The following is a 21,595-nucleotide window of genomic DNA, read 5'->3' on the forward strand; positions in this document are numbered from 1 at the left end:
AACTTATCAAACTCAACACCCAAAGAACAAATAATCCAATCAAGAAATGGGCAGAAGACATGAACAGACATTTCTCCAAAGAAGACATCCAAATGGCCAACAGGCACATGAAAAAGTGCTCAATATCGCTCGGCATCAGGGAAATCCAAATCAAAACCTCAATGAGATACCACCTCACACCCGTCAGAATGGCTAAAATTAACAAGTCAGGAAACGACAGATGTTGGGCGGGGATGTGGAGAAAGGGGAACCCTCCTACACTGTTGGTGGGAATGCAAGCTGGTGCAACCCCTCTGGAAAACAGTATGGAGGTTCCTCAAACAGTTGAAATTAGAGCTACCGTTCGATCCAGCAATTGCACTACTGGGTATTTACCACAAGGATACAAATGTAGGGACCCGAAGGGGTACGTGTACCCCAATGTTTATAGCAGCAATGTCCACAATAGCCAAACTGTGGAAAGAGCCAAGATGCCCATCGACAGATGAATGGATAAAGAAGAGGTGGTATATATACACAACGGAATATTATGCAGCCATCAAAAGGAATGAGATCTTGCCATTTGCAACGACGTGGATGGAACTGGAGGTTGTTATGCTGAGTGAAATAAGTCAATCAGAGAAAGACATGTATCACATGACCTCACTGATATGAGGAATTCTTAATCTCAGGAAACAAACTGAGTGTTACTGGAGTGGTTGGGGGTGGGAGGGATGGGGTGGCTGGGTGATAGACATTGGGGAGGGTATGTGCTACGGTGAGCGCTGTGAATTGTGCAAGACTGTTGAATCACAGATCTGTACTTCTGAAACAAATAACCCAACATATTTTAAGAAAAAAGAAAAAGAAGAAGATAACAGGAGAGGAAGAAAAGGGGAGTATGTCAGAGGGGGAGACCAACCTTGAGAGATGATGGACTCTGAAAAACAAAATGAGGGTTCTAGAGGGGAGGGGGGGAGGGGGATGGGTTATCCTGGTGATGGGTATTGAGGAGGGCACGTTCTGCATGGAGCACTGGGTGTTATGAACAAACAATGAATCATGGAACACTGCACCAAAAACTAATGATGTAATATATGGTGATTAACATAACAATAAAAAAATTAAAAAAAAAGAAAAAAAATAAATACAAAAGAATGAAGTAATAGAGGAAGTGAAGAACAAAAAGGGTATAAGACATACAGAAAAAAAAAAGCAAAATTATAGAAGCATGTCCTTAGTAATTATTTTTATATAAGTGGTTTAAACTCTCCAATGAAAGGCAAAGATGGTGAAATGGATGATAAAACATGATTCAGTTGTGTGCTGCCTTCAGGAAACTAAATATTCAAAGACAAAGTTGGTTGAAAGTGGAAGGATGGAAAAAGATATACTATGCAAATTATAAACAAAAAGTGCAGAGGTCATTACATTAATATTACACAAAATATACTTTAAGTCAAAAACTGTTACAAAGAAGGCATTATATATCAATAAAAGGTCAATTCATCAAGAATATACAACAATGATAAACATGTACTCACCAAGCAACAGAATCTCCAAATATGGGAATCAAACATTGGCAGTCTTGAAAAGGATAGACAATTCTACAGTAATAATCGGATATTTCAATAGCCCACTTTCAATACTGGAAAGCACATCTAGACTGAAGATCAATAAGGAAAAAGAAGACTTGAAAATACTATATATATAGTCTTGTTGGCATATATATATATATACATATATATATATATATATATATATATACAGAGAGAGAGAGAAAGAGAGATAAATATCACTGTACTGAACAGTAAAAGAATACATATTCTTCTCAAGTTTACATGAAATATAGGAGAGACCATATGTGGGGCCAGGAAAGAATACTCAAGAAGTTTTAAAAGATTGAATCATATAAAGTATTTTTCAGATTATAATGGAATAAAGCCAGAAATTAATAACAGAAGAAAAAGTGGAAAATTTGCAGATACCTGGAAATTCAACAATGCATTCTTAAACACCAGTGGGTCAAAGAGGTAATTACAAGGAAAATTAGAGAATACTTTGAGACAAATGGAAACAGAAACTCAATATACCAAAATTTATTGGATGCAATAAATTGAGAGAGAATTTGTTGAGAGAAACAACAAAACTAAAAGTCAGTTCTTTGAAGAGATCAATAGAATTGACAAACCTTTAGCTAAATTCACAAATCTAAAGTGAGAAAAGATGCAAATGATAAAATCAGAAATGAAAGTGGAGATAATACTACCACCTGTACAAAATTAAAATAGTTATATGTGAGTACTATGAACGAGGATATGCCAACAAATTAGATAACCTAATTGAAATAGTGGACTTTCTAGAAACATACAAATTACCAAAATTGACACAAAAGGAAACAGAAAATATAAACAGACCTATAAAATTAAATAACTGAATCAGTAATCAGAAACCTCTCAACACAGAAAAGTCTTGTACCAGATAGCTTCACTGGTAAATTCTACCAAAAATTTAAAGAAAAACTAACACCAGTACTTCTCAAAGTTTTCCAAAATGTAAAATATAATAGGAGGGAACATTTCCTAACTTACTCTGTAAGACCAGTAACAAAGCCAGAGACAACACAAAGGGAAAAAAACCCCAAAACTGCAGTCCAATACCCCTTATGAATATAGATGCAAAAGTCCGCAGTGAAATACTAGTGAACTGAATCCAACAGCACTTTAAAAGGATTACACATTGTGACAAGTGGAATTTATTTTATCCTGCAAGGGTGGTTCAACATAAGAAAATCAATGTAATGCATCCCATGAATAGGACAAAAGGGAAACAAAAACATAATCATCTCAATTGACCCAGATTTGGCCATTAAAGAAGTAAATTAAAATGAACCATTAGAGTGAGTCCTAATACAGTCTGTCTGGTGTTATAAAAAGGAGACATTTGGACACAGAAAGATACCAGGGTTGCATGTGCATAAAGAACAGACCATGTGAGGACACATCAAAAAGGCAACCACGTGAAGGCAGCAAGTGAAACAGAGAGGCCTCAGAAGAAAGCAGGAATTGCTGACATCTTGAACTTGGATATTTTGCCTTTAGAACTGTGAGAAAATAAAATTCTGTTGCTTAAGCCCCCCGATTGTGGTACTTTGTTCTGGCAGCCCTAGCAAATTAATACATCTGCTTTTACAATTGCTAGTCAACATTGTGCAACAAGTTCTGGCCAGAGAAGTTAGGTGAAAAAAAGTAAAAGACTACCAAATTGGAAAAGCAAAAGTAAAACTATCCTTATTTGAAGATGGCATGTTCCCATATACAGAAAATTTCCAAGAATCCATAAAAATACTACCAGAGCTAATAAAGAAATTCAGAAAAGTTGCAAGGTGCAAGATCAACACACAAAAATCAATTATGTTTCTGTACATGGGCAATGACAATCTGTAGAAGAAATTAAGAAAACAATTCCATTTGCCTTAGCAAACCAAATAATAAAATACCTAGGAATAAGTTTAATCAATGAGGTGAAAGACTTATACACTGAAAATGTTAAACATGCTGACAAAAGTTAAAGAGGACTGAAATAAATGGAAAGACATCCTGTGCTTATGAGTTAGAAAATATAATATCCTTAAGATGTCATTATTACCCAAAACAAACTATAGATGAAGCGCAATCCCTGTCAAAATTCCAATGGTCTTTTTTGCAGAAATAAAAAATGTAATCCTTAAATTCATATGGAATTGCAAGGGGTCCCAAATAGCCAGAACAATATTGGAAAAGAACAAAGTTTCAGCACTCATACTTCTGCCTCCTGATTTTAGTGCTTACTACAAAGCTATGGTAATGAAAATATGGTATTTCTATAAGGATAGAAATGTAAACCAATAAAATAGAATTGAGTGTTCTCCAAAGAAGATATGCAAATGACCAACAAACACATGAACCAGCTGCTCAACATCATTAGTCATTAGGAAAATGGAAATCAAAACCACAATGTGATACCACTTGACATCCACTAGAATGACTATTATAATAAATAATTTTAAAAATCAGAAAATACCATTGCTGGCAGAGATATGGAGAAATTGGAACTCTTGTACATGGTTTGTAGGAATGTAAAATAGCAGGTGCACCTGCTATGGAAAATAGTTTGGCTGCTTCCCGGAAAGCTAAATATGTAATTACCATATAGTCCTAGTATGTACAATTCCTAAATATGTACATAAAATAAGTGGGAAAAGTACTCTAACAAATACATATACATACATGTTCATACCAGCACTATTCGCAGTAGTCAAAAGGTAGATACAACTTAAATATCCATCAACAGATGAATAAATGTACAGGTGTTCATACATACAATGGAATAATTTTCAGCCATAAAATGATGAAACACTGATACACACAATGACATGGATGAACCTTGAAAACATCATGTTAAAGGAAAAGAAGCCAGACACAAAAGGCCACATAGTGTATGATAATATTTATGGGAAATATCCAGAGATAAAAAGTTGATTTGTGGTTTCCAACAGTGAGGAGAAGCAGGAATATTGAAAAAGTAACTGCTTAGTGGGTGCTTTTGGAGTGATGAAAGTGTTTTGTAAAGTAGAGAAAATGGTGCAACATTGGGAATGTACTAAAGGCCACTGAATTTTTATATATATTTGTGTATATGTATAAATTTATATATATACTGATGTGTACATATATAAAATCAGGAAATGTAAGGAAATACTTGACAAGTAAAATCCAATTGTTTATATCACATAATTATACATTATTTAATCCTTAGTTGTCCCTAAAGAAATCAATAAAAGCTACAGTAGGATTGAGAAGAACTCAGACAAATCCCCTTGTCTTCTGCTTACATTTATTTTAAAATTTCATTTCCCTAAAAGGCTAATAAAATTCAGCTTCCTTAAGCTATGTTTTTAAAACTGACTACATGCCAAAACTATATTATGTCAAAAGTTAGAAAAATTGAAAGAAAAGGTATTTTAGAATGAAATGCACATTTTAGGTATATATATTTATATATTTATGACATTTTAAGCCTTTAAGCTTCATTTTTTTTTTGGCAGTTCCATGTTTTCCCTGAGGGCATTTTATGGGTTCCTCTGCCTTAGGTCCAAGTGAGCAGCACTCACTGAGGCGAGTCAACATTAGAAACACAGAAGTAAATATCCTGAGCTCAGAGCCCGGGGGGAGCCACTGCCCCAGCAGCCAAGGCAGCGGGTCGGGCTGGTAACGCAGTGGCTGAAAGGAGGGGACTAGGAGATGGGTGGTTTCCCATGACTCTGCTTTGCCTAAAAGACACATATTGCACAGGATTTAATGGAATCTCCTCCTGGGCTACTGAGAAATCCCTCTTTCCAGTATGGGCTTGTTGAATGTAGACCTGAAAGCTATTCAATTTATGGTATCTCGATATTTTAATTTAATGCCTCACTTTTCTTTTGTGACATCAGAGTAGTAATCAAGTCATTAGACTGTGGCAGGCAGTTTTCTTAACCACTAAAGAAGGATTTTATACTGAAATGAGATAATGTAACTTTTGGTTAGATCTTAAAGATCTGTGTATGTATTTGTACATGTATACTGAAATATAAAATTATATATACCAAATTACATATATATATTTAGCTTATGTATTTATCAGTATGTAAATATAAAAGTTATACATACATAAATACGTAAGTGTACCACATAGCTATCACGTATATATTTGCCATATAAATAAATTTTATTTATGTATAAAGTCTTAGAGTTTCAAAGGCCTGGCGGCCTGTCTAATCAGAGTTGCATGGCCAGAGGCAGACCAAGGACCAGAATGTAGGTCATCTAGTCCAACACCTACCTAGTCCTCTCCAGAGAAGTGTTGCAACAGTTTACTCTTCAATTCACAAGAATAGTTTTATTTTAGAATTGTTCAGAGTGTCTCTCATGTTTTTGATTTACTCTTGCTTGTTTATACCCCATTCTCATTCCTGTTTCCTGCCTCCCTGTATGAAACTACGCAAATGTGTTTTATACGTATATTAAATATACATAAACACATTGGTGTTAAACATATATGTTATTTTTCCAGGTCTGTGTTCTTAATTTATGTGAATGATCTTGTGGTCTGTGTCCCATTTTTTTTTCTTATCATTTGTTAACCCAATTTATTTTAAGATCCACATATGTTGTTCTTCTACTTTCATGCACCTAATGGTTGAATGTATTTTAAGATGCACGTTCATCTCATTTTTACATATTCATCTCTTTAATGGTGGAAAATTGGAATATCTCCAATTCTCTGCTACTACAGACAAGGATGTGAAGAATATCATGACTCAAGTCCCCATGTAGACCTGCTGCAAAAATTTCTCTGAATTTTATAACTCAGAGTGTGATTGCCAAGTCAGAGACTTTGGCATACTTAAGTACTGACCTCCAGAAAGACTACCAATTTCACACTACTAGCAAAACATTGGTTCCCCCTCACAAAAAACATTATTATGAATCTTTATAATTTAATATGATGGATGTAAACTGTTAACCCATTTGTGTTTTAACTATAATGTCTCCATTAAATGCCTCTATGCTTTTAGTTCCTCTGTATAAACATATTGCCCTCTCAAGTTTTCCCTTGTAAGATGCTTATTTAGATATTTTGCTCCCTTCTCTATTGGTTGACCTGTCTTGTTGCTATGCAGGCATTCTTTATCTATTCGAATATTAATCTCATCTCTAATCTTAGATGTCCCAGCTAAATATCTGTGAATTTTATTTATGGTGATTTTGTTGAATTTTCAACTTTAATGTGGTCAAATTCATCTATTTTTTGGCCTTATAACTTATGTTTGGGGTCTTATTTTAGAGGCAGTCCCCATGGAAAAGGCACAAAGTTATTCTTCTATGTTTTCATCTATAGACTTTAGAATTTTATCTTTCACATTTAGGTCTTTATTCACCTGAAGATCACCTTTGTGGCAGGGATCTAGCATTATTATTATTATTTTATTGAAGCCAGCTTTTCATCTGCTAGCTAGCCTGTTCTCCTCTTGACTTGTGGGATCAACTTTGACATTTATCAAATTCATAGGTAAATTAGTTTTTTTTCTGAATTCTGTGTGGTATTCCATTTGACTTTTTTTCCTTTCTGTAAGGAATCTAAATTCTGTTTGTTTTATTTTAACTTATGGGTTTATAGCATACCTTAATTGTCTTTTAGTACAAACACAACTCACCCGTTTTTTATCTTCTCAAAATTTCAAAGTTGGCCTGGCAATTCCTAGGTTTTTGTTTATCCAAATATATTTTTAAATAAATTTGTTGAGTTCCTCAAAAATTCTGTTCTTATATATTTTGAAATATGTTTGCTGGTGGCCTGAAAGTTTCTCCTGGCATTTTATTTGAAGTTGCATTGAATTTGTAGACTAAGTTTGGGAAAAATTGATATTTTTGTCATATTAAGTTACCTCATTCATGAATGTGGTATATCTCTTCATTTATTCAGGACTTTTACTTTGTTTTTCTGCTGGGTTTTACAGTTTTGTCCATAAAGGTCTTGTGCATTTTTTGTTAAGATTCTTTTTTTTCTTTAAATTTTTTATTGTTATGTTAATCAGCATACATTACATCATTAGTTTTTGATGTAGTGTTCCATGATTCATTGTTTGTGCATAACACGCAGTGCTCCACGCAGAACGTGGCCTCTTTAATACCCATCACCAGGCTAACCCATCCCCCCGCCCCCTCCCCTCTAGAACCCTCAGTTTGTTATTCAGAGTCCATTGTCTCTCATGGTTCGTCTCCCCCTCCGATTTCTCCCCCTTCATTCTTCCCCTCCTGCTATCTAATTCTTACATATTTTTTTCAGTCCAGGTTCAACCTGTAGGATATGTTTATATGTATATAATTTATTACAAGGAATTGGACTATTGATTATATGAACTTGGTAAGCAAGTCCAAAATCCATAGGGTAGGCTTTCAGGAAGGGAAGAAGTATGGTCATGGGCAAGTTGAAATTCATGGGCACAGTTTGAAGCTACTGTGCACAGGTGACAAGAGTTTCCTTTCTCTCCCCCCACCCTCCCTTTCTCTATTCAGACCGGTTTTCAAGATTTCCAACTGACTGACTCAGGCCTGCCCAAATTGTCAAGGATAATATCCTTACTTAAAGTCAGTTGATTATGGATTTCAATCACATCTCTAAATTCATGGCAACATCTAGATTAGTGTTTGATTAAATAACTGGGGACTATTGCCCAGCCAAATTGATACATTGGCAAAACCATTTAAAGTACAGTTTTGTTTGCTAATTTAAGTTGTATCTCGTTTTCTATTTGATGATTGCTAATATAAAGGAGCTATATTGATTTTTGTAAGATGATATTATATCTAAATCATTTTATGAATTCTTGTGTTTGTTCTAATGGTTGGTCTGTGGCTTCACTTTCACATTCTATGTTGGTGATAATATCATCTACAAATAGTTTAATTTGATATTATCTGCAAACAATTGTAATTATTACAATTCATCATTCTTTTTCTTATCTTATGACATTGGCCAATGTGCCCAGTGGTATGTTAAGTGGTGGCAAGGATAGCAAGTGTCCCTGATCATTCTCTAACAGTAATGTATGTCTAAAGTTCCACCACAAACAGGATGCTTGCTTTAGTTATGGTATAAATCCTTCATCATTTTAAGGATATTACCTTCTATTCCCAGTTTACTGTTATTTTTTTTATTATGTTCAGTTAGCCACTGTATAGTACATCACTAGTTTTTGAGGTAGTTTTCAATGATTCATTAGTTGTGTATAACACCCAGTACTCATCACAACATGTGCCCTCCTTTCATCATAAATAAAATTTGAACTTTATGAAATGCTTCTTCTACATCCATTTAGAAAATTATGATATCAGCCCACTGGTGTATGACTTAAACCTAGACATTTATTAACATTAAATCACACTTGCTTCTCAGCAATAAATAAACCCTAGTCTATTTTGGGGTAGGGGGCAGGTATAGTTGACACGAGATGTTTTATTAGTTTCAGGTGTACAACATAGTGATTCACCTTTTCTGTATGTTATGCTTTGCTCACCACAAGTGTAGCTACCATTCATCTGCCATCATACAACACTATTACAATATCAGTAACTATATTCCCTATGCCGTACCTTTTATTCCCATGACTTATTTGTTCCATAACTAGAAGCCTGTGTCTTTTTGCCCATTTGCTCATCCCTCCACCCCTCTCCCCTCTGGCAACCACTGGTTTGTTCTCTGTATTTATAGGTCTGATTCTGCTCTTTTAAATCCTAGCTTATTATGATGTGTTATATTTTTACTATGCTAATTCAGTTGGTTAGCAAATATCATTTTTAATAATTTATGTCTATGTTCATAAGTAAAACAGGCTTATAACTCCTTTTTATATTCTAGCCTTATTTTATTTTAAATTTCAAGTTACTCTAACTTTGTAAAATGTTTTAGGCAACTTCCCTTCTTTTCCTACTCTCTGAAACTACTTGTATAAAATAGGGGTTGTTTGTTCTTTAGACTTTGGTGGAACTCTTATAAAATTTTCTGAGCCAGGGGCTATTTGTGGTTCCATGTTGTGATAATTTGTCATCTAATATGTAGGAAAGCATTTTTCTTGTACATTTAATTTTCATTCAGTATTTATTTATTTATTTTGGGGACAGAGCATGAGCTGGGGGAAGGGCAGAGGGAGAAGCAGACTCCCCACTGAGCAGGGACCCCAATGCAGGACTCGATCTCAGGACCCTAGGTTCATGACCTGAGTCAAAGGCAGATGCTTAACTGACTGAGCCACCCAGGTGCCTGAATTTTTAATCAATATTAGTTGTATAATTTTACAAAGGCAATAAGATAGCTTTAGCTTTAGACTAATAAGTAAGAGAGTAATTGTTGAACCTGATACACTTCTAAGTGTCTTTATATAATAGATTAGGCAGAAATGGGATCCATGTGGAATACTACACAGCTCGGAATGAGTGTGTTGCATCTGAAGCTCCCTAACTGTCTCTGTGCTTCTTACCTTCTAGGACATACGGGCCGGTTATTAAAGTCTCTGTGCTTCACCAGTCTTTCCTTCCTGTTGCTGCATATCATTTTCCACATCACGTTGGCTAGTCTGGAAGCTCAACACCGTATTGGACCTAGTTACAACTGTGAGTATTATGGTAATTTTTTTCTTCATCTTATGTATGAATAAAGCTATGTGTCATAATCCTCATAGCAATCTATACAACAATTACATGATAGAATTCATGATCTTTTCTGGTCATTGGAAGTCATGTACTATAAATTCATAAAAAGAAACTGTCATGGAAAATTGGGTAATACAAGCAACTTAATTAGTGAATTTTCAACAAAAATTAGATATTAGGCCCCTATTCGTATGTAAGACATTATTACTGGACTTAATCTAAAAAATCAAGGTTTATATTAGTCCCTGGAGCATACAGTACAGCTAAGTGAGCAAGACATGTACAATTTCTAACATGATTAATATGAGTACAAAAATTGAATAAGATTATATGATTGTGACCTCAATCTTTTCTACAGCATAATATAAGACTTCATATGTCTTTATGGGAAAAAATGTAACAACACGTAGTTTCTTTTTTAATTGGGAGTTTTTTATTGCTATTCATATTATGTGTCTTATATGCATTGTATTTTGAAGTTACGATCTGAAAATGTCAACATCTATGTTCTTTATCTGGACAGCATCATGTTTCTAAAATTAACCTGCTATTGGACAAATTCGACTTCAGTTTTTCTAGGATGTGATTGTCTTTTGAAAAAAGCAGAAGTGTTTCAAGTAGATGGAATACAATCCTCATGTTTTAAGTTAAACCTAAAGAAACCTGACATATTTGAAATAGATTATAATAAGTTTTAAATTGTGTTTTTCTTTGAGGAACCCATTTATGAGTTTTAAATTTCTTGATCTTTCATAAAGGCAAGCCCGAGTAATAGGAAGTAAACATACGCTTCCCTATAAAATAAAAAAATATCAAAATTCTTCATGGATCAAAGATTGTTAACATAAATCTAGTGAGAGGTCATTTAGTAAAATCCATATTTATAAATTATTCAGTATCCTTCAGCATATAACTTTTAGAAAGCTACCTTTTACAGATCTAAAGTTGGTATTCATTTTGGCCATTTTATTGAGTTCAGAATCCATTGGATAATAATGCCTATCAAAATGGTCTTGTTTTAAAATCTATGATTTAAGATATGGTTCTTGTTTTGAAGTTGGGGTATAACTCATATACCATAAAATTCACCTATGAGTGGTTTTTAGAGTGTGCAACCATTGCTGCTCTCTGATTCCAGAACACTTCCATTGGCCCCCTCCCCATGGAAGAGTAATTCCCCATTCCCTTTCCATCCAGCCCTAGGCAAATACTAATTTACTTCTGCCTCTGTTAGATTTACCTGTTCTGGACTTTTCATCTAAACAGAATTATACAATATGTAACCTTCTGTGTATGGCTTCCTTCACGGAGCATGATGTTCTCAAGGTTCATCCATGTTGTAGTGTGGGTCAGTACTTCATTCCTTTTCATGGCTGCGTAATATTCCATTGTTAACATGTGGCTTTTTGGTTTGGTAAAAGTCACTTTGTTATTCAAAACTTGATAAAATGAAATGTTTAAATAATGGTACTTTAGTTACTTTAGTTATGTTATAATGATAAAAAAACATTTATTACATTTGACTGGGTTCAGATATTTTTGAACTTAGAAATATTAGCAGCCATATTTCCTTTTGCTTCTCAATCACAAATCCTTTGGATACTTCTTAAGAAGGCATTCCTAGGATCATAAGGAAAGATTTTTTTAAGTATTTATTTTATTTTTTTGCATTTTATTTTTATTTTTTTATTATGTTATGTTAATCACCATACATTACATCATTAGTTTTTGATGTAGCATTCCATGATTCATTTTTTGCATATAACACCCAGTGCTCCATGCAGTATGTGGCCTCTTTAATACCCATCACCAGGCTGACCCATCCCCTCACCCCCTCCCCTCTAGAACCCTCAGTTTGTTTCTCAGAGTCCATAGTCTCTCATGGTTCATCCCCCCCTCCGATTTTCCCCCCTTCATTCTTCCCTTCCTGCTATCTTCTTCTTCTTCTTCTTCTTCTTCTTCTTCTTCTTCTTCTTCTTCTTCTTTTTAACATATAATGTATTATTTGTTTCAGGGGTACAGGTCTGTGATTCAACAGTCTTACACAATTCACAGCGCTCACCATAGCACATACCCTCCCCATTGTCTATCACCCAGCCACCCATCCTTCCCACTCCCCACCATTCCAGTGGAAAGATTTTTTTAACCAAAAATGTTGTCTGAATAAAAGGCTATTGCATGGATAATGAGTTATCCATCACTGGAATTATTTAATCACAAGATATATTACAACTCATTCAGATTTTTAAAATTTGAGTTTATAAATATATATCTTGCCAGTTTCTACAAAGGAATTTAGATGCTGAGTGATATTGTGGAAACACCTGTACTGGAGGTTGTCTAGATTAGGAAGTGCAGTTCATCATTTCTTCTGACCCAGAGTCTAGGTATTTCTAATTTTTATTCAAAATGATGATTTTCGGGGTGCTTGGCTGGCTCAGTTGGAAGAACATGTAATCTTGGTGTTGTGAGTTCAAGCCCCGAGTAGGGTGTAGAGATTTCTTAAATAAATAAAACTTTAAAAAGGATAATTTTGGGCGCCTGGGTGGCTCAGATGGTTAAGCGTCTGCCTTCGGCTCAGGTCATGATCCCGGGGTGCTGGGATCGAGTCCCACATCGGGCTCCCTGCTCCTTGGGAGCCTGCTTCTCTCTCTCCCTCTGCTTCTCTCCCTCTCTCTCTCCCCCTCTGTCTCTCATGAATAAATAAATAAAATCTTTAAAAAAAAGGGATGATTTTTCACAGTTCTACAAAGATCAAAATAAAAATGTAACATGAAATGTTAAAACAACATTCCCCTTTCCACATTTATAAGTATATTTATTCTATGTATGGCCTTCCCTGTAAGGTACAGAAAGACATGCAGACTTACACACACACACGCACACACAGAGAGGGAGAGAGAAATTTGTTTTTCCTTTGTGTCCTTCTTCCCAGACAAGGAGCAAATTACCTGGACCCTTTGGTTGGATCCTGTGTTAACACCAGAAAGAAGCCTACACTTCTCAGTGGCAAAGATGTGGGGGCCATCTTGAGTGTAGTCAGAGCTGGCCTCTCAACATAAGCATTCCTTACAACTCAGTCTTGGGGAGTTAACTCTGCCTTTCCTAACTTCATATCCTAAGTATTTGGGTTCTCGGATACCCAGATATTTCCATGTCTCTCTCAGAGATATTTTTATTCATGCACAATTACCATCTACTGTCAGTGAAGAATGATCTCACATACTCTCTTCCCTTCCTTTTTTTGATGTCCCCATATAAAATCTCTATTCTATTCCACAGAGAGCCAATATAATGGAAATCATAATAGTAAACTTTATTTCTACCAAGTTAAAAATTCTAGTGTGAAATTTATTCCTACAAAAGTTAATATTCCAATTTGCAGTTACAATATTTTGATGAGGTCACCAACAGAGAAAGGATGTGCTAAAGACTGAGTTTGAAAAAGGAATTTGAACTCTTTACTTTCATTCACAGACACCTTGAAAGTGAGTTTACAGAAATCGTAAATTTCTTCTGAAAAACGAGTGATGCGTGTAACAGCACTGGCTCATGGGGTGTTACAGATTTTTTTGGTCCAGTTTCATGTGTAACATTTAAAAGCAATACATTCTTGAAAAGGGATAAAAGGGAAGAGCAAACAACTTCAGAGCTTTGCAAACTAGGTTAGTCCAAGATTGACACAGAACAGGTTTTCAGCTTCAAGCATTTTTTAATGATCAAGTTATATAAACTCCAGAAAATACTGTGAGAGTGGGTAATGGAAACACTGACTTTTAATTTAGAGCTGACTTCACTTCACTAATGTTATTGTTCCTTGAGCATTTGGAGTTTCGATTACACCATCAGAGTTGTAAACACAAACTCAGCTAGTTTGATATCCTACATTTGAAGGGTAGCCTTTTTTGGCATCTGTGGACACACAGCAGCAAAATTTCAAACAAAAAGACAAAAAAAGTGTCTTGGCCAGCAGGGCTGTGCGGTTTGACTGCTTTCTCTCTGTTTAAGACATTGGTAAATTAAAATGCAATGACCCACGCAGGTCAGATTTCCCAATCGTTGAAGTCATATTCAAATTCAAGACCACCAAGTGCTCATTTATATGTGTTCAATTTTGTTTCCCTACCTACTCCTCTCCCCATTTAAAACTCATATACCTTCACCCTCATTATAGCAAAAGCTCCCAGGATCCCTCAGGAATCTAAGATACATGTATGGGGGACAACAGTAGCATTTATAAATATTGCATCATTGAAAGTTCTTGTTCCCCTAGAGTCCTGTGAATATTAACTGGCAGCAGTAAAGAGTTTTTCAAACCAGCCTATTTCGTTTCTGACTAGCTGGCAGGTTTGTTGTACAGATGTGAAACTTAGCTCCCCCACCCCCTCTTTATCTCTCTTCATTTCCAAAACGGTGCTTATAGGTAAGTGAGGAAATCTGTGGGGGCAGGGGAGTACCTCTAAATTTTCCTCAAACATGTGTTGTGCCGCCTCCTAAAATGTTCATTCCATCAAAACCATACTATTTAAATAAACGTAAACCCGGTTTCAATTATGTCATTACAGATTCCATAGAAGTAGTTTGTTTGACTCACTGGTGGATGTGTGGCGATGTTAGTGAAATTTCAAGGCCAGTCTGGATTCTTGTGCTGTGCTAAAGTATGTTACTGATTGAAAGAAACTTTTGAGTTCCAAATTATGAAAAAAAAATTTGTGGTGATAACAGGTACTATTTGTAGAGCGTCTACTAGCTGTCAGACCCCAGGGAGCATTATATTCCTTTTCTAATTAAGGATTCATTTTTTTCTTATTACAGATGAGCTCGAATGTTCTTAGGTAGGGTACTCCGTATGCATGACCCGGTTCCATTCTCTGAGCAGGTCCTTAGGGTGGGTCAGGCTGTGCAGAAGGACAGCCGTGCCCTGCCTGGGCTTCCCTGAGGAGGTGAGTAGGAGCTGCCGTCCACCCTAGGTTCTGAGCACCAGGCTGGCGGCCTCTTCCAGGCTGGATTAAGCTTGACATAGGGGATCATTTTATTCCTACAAAGAGGTAATCTGCTGGCCAAGCCTTGCCCCTGTAGAGTTATACCCCCAAGGAGGTGCCTTTCTTTTGTATAAGTGCAGTGCCTTGTCTGCTGGTGGTGCTGAGGTAAGGATGAGGCTAATGACGATGAGGCAGGGGTGAGGGTAGCATTGAGCATGAAGATGAGGAAATGGGCTCCAGGAGAGCAAGTGAGGCACTCAGGCTGCCACACATCTGAACTGGGATCTGAGCACTGACCTGCCCGGCTTTCCACCCTCTTTCCTTCTATTTGAGGAACTCCTTATTTATCATCTATTTAGGATTACTTCCTCCATCGTACTTCCTAGGATTTTGGATTAGTCTAGTCTCACAGGACTTCAATAAGTTGCTCGTAAGTCCTTATGATATTTCCTTTACTTAATTCAGTTGTAGCATTCACAGTTAGAGTCCTTTTCCCCTTAGGGAAGACCCCTCAGATCAGCTGCTTTCTCCCCCTTTAGAGGGAGAAGAATCTAGAATTCTAATTTTCCTCACTAAGAGCACAGGAAACTGGGCCTAGAAGCCCACTGACCAAGAGACTATTATAGGCCTTAATAGTAGTTTATCCTAAAGCTCTTCTTTTTTTTCTTTTTTTTTAAATCAACCTTAATCTTTTTTATTGTTATGTTAATCACCATGCATTACATCATTAGCTTTTGATGTAGTGTTCCATGATTCATTGTTTGTGCATAACACCCAGTGCTCCATGCAGAACGTGCCCTCTTTAATACCCATCACCAGGCTAACCCATCCCCCCACCCCTTCCCCTCTAGAACCCTCAGTTTGTTTTTTAGAGTCCATCGTCTCTTATGGTTCGTCTCCCCCTCTGAATTACTCCCCCTCATTCTTCCCCTCCTGCTATCTTCTTCTTTTTCTTTTTTCTTAACATATGTTGCATTATTTGTTGCAGAAGTACAGATCTACGACTCAACATTCTTGCACAATTGAGAGTGCTCATCATAGCACATACCCTCCCCAATGTCTATCACCCAGCCACCCCATCTTTCCCACCCCCCACCACTCCAGCAACCCTCAGTTTGTTTCCTGAGATTAAGAATTCCTCATATCAGTGAGGTCATATGATACATGTCTTTTTCTGACTGACTTATTTCATTCAGCATAACACCCTCCAGTTCCATCCATGTCGTTGCAAATGGCAAGATCTCATTCCTTTTGATGGCTGCATAATATTCCATTGTGTATATATACCACTTCTTCTTTATCCATTCATCTGTTGATGGACATCTTGACTCTTTCCACAGTTTGGCTATTGTGGACATTGCTGCTATAAACATGGGGGTGCACGTACCCCTTCGGATCCCTACATTTGTATCTTTGTGGTAAATAGCCAGTAGTGCAATTGCTAGATCGTATGGTAGCTCTACTTTCAACTGTTTGAAGAACCTCCATACTGTTTTCCAGAGTGGCTGCACCAGCTTGCATTCCCACCAACAGTGTAGGAGGGTTCCCCTTTCTCCACATCCCCGCCCAACATCTGTCGTTTCCTGACTTGTTAATTTTAGCCATTCTGACGGGTGTGAGGTGGTATCTCATTGAGGTTTTGATTTGGATTTCCCTGATGCCGAGCGATGTTGAGCACTTTTTCATGTGTCTGTTGGCCATTTGGATGTCTTCTTTGGAAAAATGTCTGTTCGTGTCTTCTGCCCATTTCTTGATTGGATTATTTGTTCTTTGGGTGTTGAGTTTGATAAGTTCTTTATAGATTTTGGATACTAGCCCTTTATCTGATCTGTCATTTGCAAATATTTTCTCCCATTCTGTTGGTCGTCTTTTGGTTTTGTGGACTATTTGTTTTGCTGTGCAGAAGCTTTTTATCTTGATGAAATCCCAACAGTTCATTTTTGCACTTGCTTCCCTTGCCTTTGGCGATGTTTCTAGGAAGAAGTTGCTGCGGCTGAGGTCGAAGAGGTTGCTACTGGTGTTCTCCTTTAGGATTTTGATGGACTCCTGTCTCACGTTGAGGTCTTTCAACCATTTGGAGTCTATTTTTGTGTGTGGTGTAAGGAAATGGTCCAGTTTCATTCTTCTGCATGTGGCTGTCCAATGTTCCCAACACCATTTGTTGAAGAGACTGTCTTTTTGCCATTGGACATTTTTTCCTGCTTTGTCAAAGATGAGTTGACCATAGAGTTGAGGGTCCTTTTCTGGGCTCTCGATTCTGTTCCATTGATCTATGTGTCTGTTTTTGTGCCAGTACCATACTGTCTTGATGATGACAGCTTTGTAATAGAGCTGGAAGTCTGGAATTGTGATGCCGCCAGCTTTGCTTTTCTTTTTCAAGATTCCTCTGGCTTTTCGGGGTCTCTTCTGGTTCCATACAAATTTTACGATTCTTTGTTCCATTTCTTTGAAAAAAGTGGATGGTATTTTGATGGGGATTGCATTGAATGTGTAGATTGCTCTAGGTAGCATTGACATCTTCACAATGTTTGTTCTTCCAATCCATGAGCATGGAACGTTTTTCCATTTCTTTGTGTCTTCTTCAATTTCTTTCATGAGTATTTTATAGTTTTCTGAGTACAGATCCCTTGCCTCTTTGATTAAATTTATTCCTAGGTATCTTATGGTTTTGGGTGCAATTGTAAATGGGATCGACTCCTTGATTTGTCTCTCTTCTGTCTTGTTGTTGGTGTATAGGAATGCCACTGATTTCTGTGCATTGATTTTTTATCCTGCTACTTTCCTGAATTCCTGCATGAGTTCTAGCAGTTTTGGGGTGGAGTCTTTTGGGTTTTCCACATACAGTATCATATCATCTGCAAAGAGTGAGAGTTTGACTTCCTCTTTGATGATTTGGATGCCTTTGATTTCTTTTTGTTGTCTGATTGCTGTGGCTAGGACTTCTAATACTATGTTGAATAGCAGTGGTGAGAGTGGACATCCCTGCCGCGTTCCTGACCGTAGGGGAAAAGCTCTCAGCTTTTCCCCATTGAGAATGATATTGGCTGTAGGTTTTTCATAGATAGCTTTTATGATATTGAGGTATGTACCCTCTATCCCTATACTCTGAAGAGTTTTGATCAAGAAAGGATGCTGTACTTTGTCAAATGCTTTTTTGGCATCTATTGAGAGGATCATATGATTCTTGTTCTTTCTTTTGTTAATGTATTGTATCATGTTGATTGATTTGCGGATGTTCAACCATCCTTGCAGTTCAGGGATAAATCCCACTTGGTCATGGTGAATAATCCTTTTAATGTACTGTTCGATCCTATTGGCTAGTATTTTGGTGAGAAGTTTTGCATCCATGTTCCTCAAGGGTATTGGTCTGTAATTCTTCTTTTTGATGGGGTCTTTGTCTGGTTTTGGGATCAAGGTAATGGTGGCCTCATAAAATGAGTTTGGAAGTTTTCCTTCCATTTCTATTTTTTGGAACAGTTTCAGGAGAATAGGCATTAATTCTTCTTGAAATGTCTGATAGAATTCCGCTGAGAAGTCATCTGGCCCCAGGCTTTTGTTTCTTGGGAGATTTTTGATGACTGCTTCAATTTCCTTAGTGGCTATAGGTCTGTTCAGGTTTTCTGTTTCTTCCTGGTTCAGTTTTGGTAGTTGATACATCTCTAGGAATGCACCCATTTCTTCCAGGTTATCTAATTTGCTGGCATAGAGGTGCTCATAATATGTTCTTATAATTGTTTGTATTTCTTTGGAGTTGGTAGTTATCTCTCCTTTTTCATTCATGATTTTGTTGATTCGGGTCCTTTCTCTTTTCTTTTTGATCAGTCTGGCCAGGGGTTTATCAGTCTTGTTAATTCTTTCAATGAACCAGCTCCTAGTTTCGTTGATCTGTTCTACTGTTCTTTTGGTTTCTAGTTCATTGATTTCTGCTCTGAGCTTTATGATTTCTCTTCTCCTTCTGGGTTTAGGCTTTATTTGCTTTCTCCAGCTCCTTTAGATGTAGGGTTAGGTTGTGTATTTGAGACCTTTCTTGTTTCTTGAGAAACGCTTGTGTTGCTATATACTTTCCTCTCAGGACTGCCTTTGCTGTTTCCAAAGATTTTGAACAGTTGTGTTTTCATTTTCATTGGTTTCCGTGAATTTTTTTATTTCTTCTTTAATTTCCTGGTTGACACATTCATTCTTTAGTAGGATGCTCTTTAGCCTCCATATATTTGAGTTCTTTCTGACTTTCCTCTTGTGACTGAGTTCTAGTTTCAAAGCATTGTGGTCTGAAAACATGCAGGGAATGATCCCAATCTTTTGGTACCAGTTGAGACCTGATTTGTGACCTAGGATGTGATCTATTCTGGAGAATGTTCCATGGGCACTAGAGAAGAATGTGTATTCTGTTGCTTTGGGATGGAATGTTCTGAATATGTCTGTGAAGTCCATTTGGTCCAGTGTGTCATTTAAAGTCTTTATTTCCTTGTTGATCTTTTGCTTAAATGATCTGTCCATTTCAGTCAGGGGGGGTGTTAAATTCCCCCACTATTATTGTATCGTTGTCAATGTGTTTCTTCGCTTTTGTTATTAATTGCCTTATATAATTGGCTGCTCCCGTGTTCGGGGCATAGATATTTACAATTGTTAGATCTTCTTGTTGGATAGACCCTTTAAGTAGGATATAGTGTCCTTCCTCATCTCTTATTACAGTCTTTGTTTTAAAATCTAATTTGTCCGATATAAGGATTGCCACCCCAGCTTTCTTTTGGTGTCCATTAGTATGGTAAATGGTTTTCCACCCCCTCACTTTCAATCTGCGGGTGTCTGGGTCTAAAATGAGTCTCTTGCAGACAGCATATTGATGGGTCTTGTTTTTTAATCCAATCTGATAGCCTGTGTCTTTTGATTGGGGCATTTAGCCCATTTACATTCAGGGTAACTATTGAAAGGTATGAATTTAGTGCCATTGTATTGCCTGTAAGGTGACTGTTACTGTATATTGTCTCTGTTCCTTTCTGATCTATGCTGCTTTTAGGCTCTCTTTTTGCTTAGAGGGCCCCTTTCAATATTTCTTGGAGGGCTGGTTTCGTGTTTGCAAATTCCTTTAGTTTTTGTTAGTCCTGGAAGCTTTTGATCTTTCCTTCTATTTTCAATGACAGCCTAGCTGGATATAGTATTCTTGGCTGCATATTGTCTCGTTTAGTGCTCTGAAGATATCTTGCCAGTCCTTTCTGGCCTGCCAGGTCTCTGTGTATAGGTCTGTTGCCAATCTAATGTTTCTACCATTGTAGGTTACAGATCTCTTCTCCCGAGCTGCTTTCAGGATTTTCTCTTTGTCTCTGAGACGTGTAAGTTTTACTATTAAATGTCGGGGTTGACCTATTATTATTGATTTTGAGAGGGGCTCTCTGTGCCTCCTGGATTTTGATGCCTGTTTCCTTCCTCACATTAGGGAAGTTCTCTCCTATTATTTCCTCCAATATACCTTCTGCCCCTCTCTCTCTCTTCTTCTTCTGGGATCCCAATTATTCTAATGTTGTTTTGTCTTATAGTATTGCTTATCTCTCAAATTCTGCCCCGTGATCCTATAGTTGTTTCTCTCTCTTTTTCTCAGCCTCTTTATTTTCCATCATTTGGTCTTCTATATTGCTGATTCTCTCTTCTGCCTCATTTTTCCTAGCAGTGAGTGCCCCCATTGTTTATTGCAGCTCATCAATAGCCTTTTTGATTTCGACTTGGTTAGATCTTAGTTCTTTTATTTCTCCAGAAAGGGTTTCTCTAATAACTTCCACACCTTTTTGAAGCCCAGCTAGTATCTTTAAAGTCATGACTCTGAACTCGAGGTCCAACATCATACTAATGTCCATATTGAGTAGGTCCCTGGCTGACGGTACTACCTCTTGTTCTTTTTGCTGAGGTGATTTTTTTTGTCTTGTCATTTTGTCCAGAGGAGAATAGATGAATGAGAGAACAAAATGCTAACAGGTTAACAACATCCCCAGCAAATATACTGTATACAAATCAGAAAAGACCTGAAACCAGGGGAAAAGAAAGGGAAAGAAAGAAAAAAGAAGGAGAAAAAAAAAAGAAAAGAAAAAGATAAAAACAAAAACAGAACAATACAAAAAAACCAGAATATGATTAAATATGATCAGGCTAGTGCATAGATCAGTGCCACACACTAGATTTTGGGTGTATTTTGGTCTGTTAGAAAAAAGTGCCTCCTAAAATTTTAAAGGATGAAAGACATATATGTACAAAATAAGGGTCGATATAATGAAGGGATGCAGATGACTGTAAAGATGAAAATATAAAAGATTTTATAAAAGGAATTGATAAGATAAGTTGTTTGAAAAAAGAAAGAAGAAGATTTAAAAAAAAAAAACGAAAAAAGGGAGAGAATGTGATCAGGCAGGAGAC

At 36.7% G+C, this 21,595-nt stretch overlaps 1 protein-coding gene across 1 annotated transcript in view; it reads left to right on the forward strand.

The window, feature by feature from the left end:
- Nucleotides 1–21,595, forward strand: part of PIEZO2 (piezo type mechanosensitive ion channel component 2) — a 541,878-nt gene that overhangs the window by 165,506 nt on the left and 354,777 nt on the right. Inside the window, exon 3 of the mRNA XM_073888032.1 lies at nucleotides 10,047–10,172. Within this exon, the coding sequence (XP_073744133.1) occupies nucleotides 10,047–10,172 (126 nt within the window). The remainder of the gene's footprint in view (nucleotides 1–10,046; nucleotides 10,173–21,595) is intronic.

The sequence above is a fragment of the Callorhinus ursinus genome, unplaced genomic scaffold (genome assembly GCF_003265705.2).
Source record: "Callorhinus ursinus isolate GAN/ISIS: 27379988/994484 unplaced genomic scaffold, GSC_fseal_2.0 scaffold86, whole genome shotgun sequence".
NCBI classification, from domain to species: Eukaryota; Metazoa; Chordata; class Mammalia; order Carnivora; family Otariidae; genus Callorhinus; species Callorhinus ursinus.